Source organism: Halyomorpha halys, unplaced genomic scaffold (genome assembly GCF_000696795.3).
Source record: "Halyomorpha halys isolate HHAL.00 unplaced genomic scaffold, Hhal_1.1 Scaffold13.1, whole genome shotgun sequence".
Classification (NCBI taxonomy): domain Eukaryota; kingdom Metazoa; phylum Arthropoda; class Insecta; order Hemiptera; family Pentatomidae; genus Halyomorpha; species Halyomorpha halys.
Window position 1 is genome coordinate 1,190,494 of NW_027104938.1, and position 10,540 is coordinate 1,201,033.

General features: G+C 30.6%; 1 protein-coding gene across 1 annotated transcript in view; it reads right to left on the minus strand.

Moving 5' to 3' along the window:
• The window catches only part of Rsph1 (Radial spoke head protein 1), a 26,563-nt gene that overhangs the window by 7,664 nt on the left and 8,359 nt on the right, over nucleotides 1–10,540 (minus strand). Inside the window, exons 3-4 of the mRNA XM_067046321.1 lie at nucleotides 8,917–9,143; nucleotides 673–828 (exon numbers count right to left, since the gene is read on the minus strand). Of these exons, the coding sequence (XP_066902422.1) occupies nucleotides 673–828; nucleotides 8,917–9,143 (383 nt within the window). The remainder of the gene's footprint in view (nucleotides 1–672; nucleotides 829–8,916; nucleotides 9,144–10,540) is intronic.

A 10,540-nucleotide genomic window follows, 5' to 3' on the forward strand; every position in this document is an offset into this window, starting at 1 on the left:
AATGCTACTTACTATACTACTGTACTAATATTAAAGACCTTGCTAATTTGTGAGTGAGACAGCTATTTTTAATTAATAACAATCCCACTTACTATACTAATATTAAAGACCTAGTAACTTCTTGACTCCAAATTTTTTTTATTCCAAAAAAAAAATCTAAATATATAGAAAACACATTTCTATTATTAGAAACAATTTCTTATATAAATAAATAAATTTTATTATGTAAAAACTCAAGTTTAACAACCATCGTAAACATGTATTGATTAAAGAATCACTAATACTTTTTTCGGCATTTCAACACAATTCATTTATTGGGAAGACTACTTTTTATCTGTATCACTTCAAACACTAAACAAATCACTTACTAAAGTACCCTAATTCAAATTCAAACAGTTTTGTAATATGGCTTTCACCATTAGACTCTAGGCCACCACACATAACACTTCTAATACTGTTATGTAATAGTACTGGACAGAGACCTTGCTTCCGCCAAAGCATTAACAAAAACTTAACTCCACCATGACTTAACTCATGTTCTTACACACCATTTTTATCCACTAAAAAAAAAAATATTTTCCTTCTACCTTTGTTGTACATTAAAATCAACCAGTATCAATCCCGTTTTCCTATATATGCAAAATAACACTACAATAATTAATTTATTCTAACCTCTCTTGGCCTCCAAACTGGATGTACGGTTTCCACTTCTTCTTCTTCGCCGAAGCCAGCAGGTGGTATGTCAATATCAGGTCCCATAATGTTTAAATAAAATCCGTGTTGGATCACTTTACTTTCAGAAAATGAAAAACATCCATTTCCATATGGCTTTAAAAAAAAAAAAAAGAAGTATATATTGATAACTTTTCTCTTGACTGTTGTAGATATATATATTTTTTTTGGTGTGTCTTGAGGATCAATGGATAATACAACTTAGTACTGATACATCTTTTGGCGACATTTCGCAACTTTATTGTTTGCATAGTCATGCCATACAATGAGAAAAATACAGTTTTTTAGAACATACATTCTCTTCAAACAATTGCCACAAAACTACAAGTAAATAATGAAATCTCTGACTAATAAATATTACAATCAAAATATGGTTTAATAGAAACATTACTTACAATTCTCAACTGCAGTGTGTTCTAAATTATGATGCTGCCATCTTCTGGTTTAGGGAAGGACTGAATCGATTTTGAAATGAAGGTAAGGTTTGTTTATATATCCCCAGATGTACCTGGTTTTATTTTTTAAATTTATCAGCACGTAGTCAGTCTGTTTCTATTTTATGTTTTTAATTGTTTCTTATGTATTTATTAGATTAGAATAGCATGAATTTAAATTTTGTACTTCTGATTTTTTATTAATGGCTTGATTCTTATGTTTTTCTATTGTGATCATTTCTTTAAAATTTCACTTGAAGTTGTTTTTTCCTCGATGTATGATTTTTGGTGCATCAAATTTAAATTTATGTCCTGTTTGTCTAAAATATTATAGTGAGAGCTGTTTGGTCAGGTTTGTTATAGAGTTGTTATCAACACAAATATAGCTGTACCTCTATAACAAACAACCCCAATTAACCTGACCCAACTGCTCTCACTACACATTTTAGACAAACAGGATATAAATTTAAATTTGATGCACCAAAAACCATACATCAAAAAAACAAACAAATTCAAGTGAAATTTTAAAGAAATGATGTAGAAAACACTGCATTTGAGAATTGTAAGTAATGTTTGTATTAAACCAAATTTTGATTTTAATATTTATTAGTCAGAGATTGCTCTATGTACTTGTAGTTTTGTGGCAATTATTTGAAGAGAATATATGTTCTCAAAAACTATGCAGACAATAAAGTTGCAAAATGTCGCCAAAAGTTGTATTATTGACTGATCTATATATACTATTACATTCTGAGGTGAGGAAAAGATGGCTGAAGGTGCTGTCAGTGAAGATACACAAACAAGTAAAATTTATTTATTTGTGCCGACATTTCGACCTGAATTTCAGGGCTGAAAAACAAAACGAGATAACAACCTTGATTCAGAGAAAAAGACAATAATTACAACCATGGATATATACATAACAATAAGTTAATTAGAGGATAGTTGATACTAATAAAAGATAAAATATAATATTGTAGAGGTAAGAATCATAAAAAAAAACAAATTATTAAAAATCAGGCATTGCTCATGTAAATACAGGAATAAACATAAAGAAAGTGCTGGAGAAAATGTAAATAATAAAAAGGTTCTTGAAGTTCCACTCCCAGTTATTGCAGTTAAAGGAGCAGTGATTTACAACTTGGGAAACCCAACCACAACCCGAAGACTGAAGCCCAGGCTGCTGCAGAACATTCTGTTATAAATTCTATATTTATCGGTTCTGTTATATATAAGTCAATTATTTATTTTATTAAATACATAAATGTCATTGCTTTTGTTACTAACTTTACTTTTATCTTTTTTTTTACTAATTATTAATGGTACTGGTAATGGTATTTGGTGGGGGAAACAAGTCTGGCAAGTGGGCCTAGTGGTCCTTTTTGCAGACTAAACTAGGTGGGAGTTGGACTGGCGAAAAATAAATATTAACTGCCCCAGGTGGGAATCGAACCATGCGCTCTGGGACCTACACCCCAACTAGCACGGCCACCGCATCCCTTGTATGAGACTCCCTCATAATCAATTGTTTAAAAAAAATGTACCTCTTATATTAAGCATGTAAGGCCCACCAGGACTCTGTTTCATAATAAAGTACATACTAATAATATTATTCTTATAGATTTAACATAATACAATCACATGGACTTGTACAGTAGTAACTTGTACTTTACTACTTCTTAATTCCTGTAATATCACTAATAGCCAGTCTAAAGTTATATTTATGAACCAATACTATAAACTTTCATTATGAAACAGTGGCCGGGCCGATCTGTTATTAAATAAAAAAAAATATATAAATAATGAGTAATTGGAATTGACACAATAAAATATGTAAGTAATGATTAATGATATATAAATAGTGAAAACAATTTAAATTATTAAACGAAATGTGTGAAAGAAAAAGATATGTATGATACAATGGGCAATAATTCATTTACATGAGCACTCTTTTTTAATACAATCCTTTCTTCAAAAATATTATATTTTATCTTCTAACAGCATTAACTACTACCTGCTTAATTTATTGTTATGTGTATTTCCAAGTTTGTTACTATTTTCGCTTTTGTTTTATGCTTCTCTGAATTAAGGTTGTTATCTTGTTGTTTGTTAGTGTATCTTAACTAACCACAACCTTGATCATCTTCTCATATCAAGCTGCATTCAATTATAAATACCTCATATGTTTATTATAGTTATTAATTATGATATTTATAGTATATAGGTTTTTTTTTTTTTATGTAATTGAGTAAGGTTTTGGTTTGTTTTGTTTTTTCTCTCAGTAATGTTTCCTTGTCAAATATTCTTCCTAACCAGAGAATTCTTTAAAAAAAAAATCAGCTTCATTGTTCTTTAAATTGTGTTCCAAACCTGCACCGTTTTGAGAACTATTAGGATATAATGCTATTTAGTGATTAATAAATACTATAACTCTATAAAGTTCATCATCGAAGAAAAAGAAAAAAAAAAAAAGCATGTCTATTTAATGATATAAAGGTTAAAGGTTTGATAATCCTCGAAATTCGACATGATGTTCACAAGTTTTCAAATTCCACCACTAATGAGTGTACAAAACCATAGTTGAGATGAAATGTCCCTTAAGTGATTTTTTTTTTTTTAAATTTTAAATAGTATAAAGTTTTATTTTATTTTATTTTTTTAGATTCAGTAGGTATCAAAGTTTAATTTTATTTTTGTATTATTTTTATATTAAGCCCTTCTTAACACACACCTCTGTATAACCGATAAAATCATATTCCCTGTGGGTGGCTATTATATACAATCCTGTTAAAAAATATAAACTCAACTTATAAAATTAAAAAGTAAATTCATAGCATAATAATGTTTTTAGACTTCTTTTTATTTATTAGATTCGCAAGAAGATTTTAATGGCCATTGATATGTTTGATAATTTCCGAACATCAAATTTTATAAAGATATTTTGTTTATACTATGAATAATTATAAACTAAATTTTCATTTGTGTTAATGGATTGATACCACCTGTTTTCTTCCTATTGTTGAAGAGAGATTATATTGTTCGTTTTTGTACTGTATGGCTTTATGTGAATTAGTCTCTTTTTTTTTTTTTTTTTTTTAATAATGCCATGAGGAGCTCATCAATATTTTGTATATATGTATATATAGTTGACCGTAAATATTGATATATAAGAAGATGGTCAGGGTTGCGGTCAAAGGAGAAACAAAAATAGTTTACAACTATTTATTTTCCGACGTTTCGCCCCACTTCGCGACGTTTGCTTTGAACAGCCCTGATGAAGCCCTGCAAAGTAATGGTGAAGCCCTGAAACGTCGGAAAATAAATAGTTGTAAACTATTTTTGTTTCTCCTTTGACCACAACCCTGACCATCTTCATATACATCAATATTTTGGATTTCAGGCCTCTAAGGTTCTCTAGCCATGATTCCACAGACATTTTATATTGGATTGAGATCTGGACTAAAAGCTGGCAAATCCAAAATATTGATCCTGAAATCCTACATTGTTTTGTAGAGTATATTGTATCCTGATGAATAATGACTTCTTTTTCTTCCAACATTGTAATAAACGGCAAAAGGGACTTTTCCACAATATTTTGATAACTAACAGCATTTATTTTGCTGGAAACTTTCCCTTTTCGTTAAAAACACCCCATACCATGACTCTACCACTCCAATCCCACCTTTGTGAATTTGTTTCTTTTCTAATGTCATACCAGTAGTAATTAAAACCATATGGACCATCAATATTCATTTATTGCTCCACTAAACCTTAGAATTCATCTTGTATTCAATCCTTATAGTACAAGAGCCGGGAAGAAAAATAGGCAGTTATCTCAGCCAAATTTTTTATTACTTTAATGAAAACTATGTTTAATTACTAGTAAAAACTGATGGGTCTGCCAAGTATAGATGGGGGGAATAAAAAATGGCGGCTGTTTCAAACCCTTAAAAAAACATTATTTTTTCATTCGAAGGTCTATATCTTAAAAATTACCAACGACACTAGAAAATCTAAGAGAACGTTATTTAAACAAGAGTAAATTTGCTGAAATATAAGCCCTAAAAGAGCTATTTACGTCCAATAGTCCTCTAGATACAGCTTTTTAAAAAGCAAGATTTCTTAAAAATCTACTGAAAGATTAGTTGTTAGTTAATTTATTTTGAGAAATCTATATCTCAGGAACTATGTGACGTACAAATGTCTATTAGCACTCCAATTAAAGCTAGTTTAATGGACTATAAAGAAGTTAATGACCTTTACCTCCGTAGGAATAGTAGTTTTCATGATATTTGCTAAAATAAATCGATTTACAGTTGTGCGGACAATAAATTTAATTTATGAAAAACATTATTTCAAAAACCATTGGACGTATTGATGTCTGCCATCTCTCAAATTAAAGCTAGTTAAATTTACTACAAAATAGTTAATTATGTTTATCTTTGTAGGAGTAGTACTTTTTATCATATTTGACAAAATAAACTCACAAAATGTTAATTGCTAGTTGTTCGTATAAAATGTTGGATTTTTGAAAAATATATCTCTAGATCCATAAGACGCACATATGTCTGCCACCACTCAAAATAAAGAAAATTTAACTTACTATAAAGTAGTTTATGACACTTATCTTCGTAGCGGTAGTAGGTTTCATGTTATTCACGTAGAATATAAATTTGGCAAATGAAAATTTGTCCGAACAACTATAAATCAATTTATTTTAGAGAATTTCATGTAAACTATTACTCCTACAAAGATAAACATCATAAACTACTTTATAGCTCATTAAACTAGCTTTAATTTGAGTGCTAATAGACATCTGTACGTCAAATGATTTTTGAGTTATGAATTTTTCAAAATAAATTCACCAACTACTGATCTTTCAGTACGTCCCATACATTTTTATGAAATGTTGTTTTTTAAAAAACTATATCTCGAAAACTATTTAACGTAAATAACTCTATTAGGGTTCATATTTTAGCAAATTTACTTTTCTTTAATTGACGTTCTCTTAAGATTTCTTGTGTTGTTCTTATTTTTTAAGATAAAGAGCTCCGAATGAATCCTCTTTTTTTTTTTTTTTTTTTTTTTTTCTATTCTCCTCTTGGGCTCTTATGCTATTACAATCCAAAATCCTTCGTAAGATCTTCAATGCTCCTTACTTTGTTACAAATAAAATCATACATAAAGACCTTAATGTTCCCTATGTAACGGATCTAGCCCGAACCAGATATCAATCCTTCCATTATAATCTCCCTAACCATCTAAACCCACTCTAGTATCTAACCTTGCTTCCTCTTCTAATCCTAACAATCCTCTGAGGCCCCTAGGAGGCCTCAAGACTTTCTAGTATAGAATTGTGTTTTTATTTAAATAAAAGTTGTTAATTGCAATAATTTAATACAAAAAAAAATTATAAATACTTAATTTTATAACTTGAGTTTATATTTCTTCACATGGCTGTAGATGTTCCACTAGGGATAATAATGATGTGTTAAATGTAAAATGTTTTACCATGTTAAATGTTATAAGTATAGGATTCTGAGCACCCCTATTTAATGTCATGTTAAATGGTAAATGAATAAGAGCTAGCGGATTTTATTAGCAACTTGGTTAGTAACATTTCCTTCCAAAACTTCATGTTATTGTTTCCTTCTAAATTTTGATTAAAGCAATTTATTACAACATGTCTACATTGATTGAAAAGTGAAAGTTTGGATTCTGAGTGTCTTCTTGATATTTTAACTTGTGAGGAACATAATCAAGATGAGCTAATTGACAACTGTCATTATACTATTATTATTGTCATCCATTGCTTTATTAGATTTAACAACATCCAAAACACAAACTACGAGTAAGTAACCTAGCACAACAAACAAAACGATGACGAGATCACCAGTTCTGTTGCATGACGTCATTCCCCATTTAACATTCATAAAGGGTATTCATAATCTTTAGATTAACATGTTAAATGGAAAAATATTTCCTTCCTTTACCATGTTAAAACAATATAACATTTAACATGGTTGAGAGCCTGTTAATAGGTCTGCTAAATGGAGAATGTGGTCATGCAACAGACCAGCCGAGCTCGTCCCCATTTTGTTTGTTGTATTAGGTTACTTGCTCGTGTTTTTTTTGTTATTGTTAGTATTGTTTTGAATGTTTTTATAACTAATAAAAGCAATGGATGACCATAATAATAATGTAATGACACTTGTCAATTAGCTTATTTTGATTATGTCCCTCACAAGTTATAAGTTAAACAAGGCACTCAGTAGCCAAACTTTCACACTTACTTTAGGCATGTTGTAATAAATTACTTTAATTAAAGTTAAACTATAACATGAAGTTTTGGAAGGAAAGGTTATAAGACAAGTTGCTTAGAAAATCCGCAAGTTGGCCGCTCGCCACGAATCAGAGGTTTGTACAAATGCTCGGCAAACAAAGAGCGGACCATCCACATGTCAGTATTATTCAGAGAGGCAAGCATGGCGACGATAAATGGTTTCAGCCATTGCACTGGGATTATATTATTTTTATTACAAAAAAAAGAAAATGAAAGGAAATTAAATATAAATAAATAAGATTAAAAATAAAACTTATTATAAACAGTAACAACAAACAGCTTCAACCTCCTAACAGCTCTCAGTTGCAATTAGACAAAGAGCAAGGTGGAGACACACGAGCGCTCTCACGAACCCCTTTGATCTGTGTCCAAAAACCGACTCTCGACGGATCGGCAACGAGCTTAGGCCAACTCGTACAAGTCACCCATCCATATGCTCGTGCATGCCCGAGTTCGCCTTGGCTTGACCAACATGTAGAGGCCCCTATAACCCTTAACATGACTTTAAATAGAGCTGCTCACAATCCTATACTTATAACATTTAACATGGTAAAACGTTTTACATTTAACACATCATGAATACCCCTATAGTAACAGACTCTCGACCATGTTATATGTTATATCGTTTTAACATGGTAAAAGAAGGAAATATTTCTCCATTTAACAGACCTAGTAACAGACTCTCAACCATGTTATATGTTATATCGTTTTAACATGGTAAAAGAAGGAAATATTTCTCCATTTAACATGACTTTTTCCATTTAACACACATTAATATGTATAATAGGGGTATTCATGATCTTTAGTTTAACATGTTAAACCGTGTTAAATGGAAAAACTTATGTTAAATGGAGAAATATTTCCTTCTTTTTCCATGTTAAAATGATATAACATGTAACATGGCTGAGAGTCTGTTACTAGGTCTGTTAAATGGAGAATGGCGTCACGAAACAGACCAGCTGAGCTTGTCACTGTTTTATTTGTTGTCGTGTTAGGTTACTTACTCGTAGTTTGTATTTTGTTTTTTCTTTTGTCTTGTGTTTTGGACTTTTTAAAAAATACTATCAGTAGCCAAACTTTTACACTTTTCACTTATTTTATGCATTTTGTAATAAATTACTGCAATCAAACTTAGAAGTAAACAATAACATGAAGTTTTGGCAGGAAAGGTTACTACACAAGTTGCTCAGAAAATCCATTAGGAGCTCTTATGCATTTAACATGACTTTAAATAGGGCTGCTCACAATCCTATACTTATAACATTTAACATGCTAAAACATTTTACATTTAACACAATATCATGAATACGCCTAATAAGTAAAGATCAGGAATACCTCTGCTGTATTATCTTTTAATAGAAAATTTAATATTAATTATATAATATACAATATATAAATGTATATTACTAAGTTTTCGACCCAGTTGCCATAGAACCTGTAGTTGGAGGTGACCTGCTGCCCTTGCCCGCTCATCTTGCCGTCCTTCCATAGGCCCAAGTACTTAGCACCCGTTTCTTTGAAAAAATAACATCCCAACCCTTCTTTGATTCCTTTGCGCCACTGCCCTTCGTAGAAATCTCCGTTGGCGTAGTAATATATTCCGTAACCGTGCCTATCATCGTCTTTCCATTCACCTGAAAATTTCATTAGCTCTTAATAATGTTTCCTATATTGTAATATCCTCTTTTTTTAATAATAGTTATTTTTATATATAAATAGTTTTTTTATTTTATGTATCAACGTTTCAATATTTTTATTGAACTAAAAAGCAATCTAACCAATTTTAATGGGTCAAATATGGTATATTGTTCAAATTATTCAAGATGGCGGCACTTCGAAGTCTTTGAATTACTGCTAAGTACATAGATTGAAATGTTTTCAACTTTTGTTTTTCTTTAACACGATTTTAGTAAAAATTAATCCTAGAAGAAATCGAAGATGACAACAATTATCAATGAAGTATTTACATCGTGAATTAGAGTGGTTGTGCTAAAATCGATGTTTTACATCAACTATCTAAAGTGAAGAGACAAAAAAAGCGGACAGCGAATTTTCAAGCTTAACCCGGTAGGCAGTGTATAACCGGAGAAGGGGGTGAGTTAAAGTCAAAATAAAAAATATATAATCCCAAAAGAAAAAAAAACAATAAAGAATAAATTACTCCTTAGGCGCCACATTATTTTTCTTGGAAATAACGAAAACCCCAAAGCATTATGCCCACGATATAACTAAAATATACCACTATATAAACAATTGTTGAATTATGACCATTGGCGAATACCTTTACAAGTAGATAACAGAAAACCTAGAGGTGTTACCTACCCACCTGTTGAATTATCGTAATATTCCGTGAACAACAAAAAAACATAAGTAAATAAACAAGTTGAAAGAAAGCAGAGAAAGAACAACTGAATTATATGTACAAAAGTTTAATAATAAGGAAAAAATATATATACAGAGAATGAAAAAGAATTCTTATCAATTAATAAAACAATTAAAACTTATAGTTTGACTTAACCTTAACCTTAATAACTATATTTACATTATTATCCAAAAGAGTATAAAAGTGAATATAAAATTTAAAAAAACAAGATAAAATTTAGTTCAAACCCCACGTAGTCCTCCACTTCTATTGTTAATGATCGTCTGTTGAAGTAAACACCATAATTTTGAAAAACAAAACATAGATGACAACATTTCTCACATGGTGATATTCCGGTTCAAACCATGAAGACAGAGGGGCTTTAAACTATTAACACTTCCAAAATGGAACTTTAACCTTCACATAACCAAAACTCACTCGTCTGAACATACGAGTTCCCAGAATCAAACTGTCGCCTTCACAAAACCAAAACTCACTCGTCTGAACATACGAGTTCCCAGAATCAAACTGTCGCCTTCACTCAAACAAAACACACTCCCTCAAACATATCGCTCGTGTTTTGTTTTCACCATGACAACCATAACACCTCTTGTCTGAACAGATCCAGCCAGTGTTTTTATTTCATCATGATAACCGTAAAACCCCTTG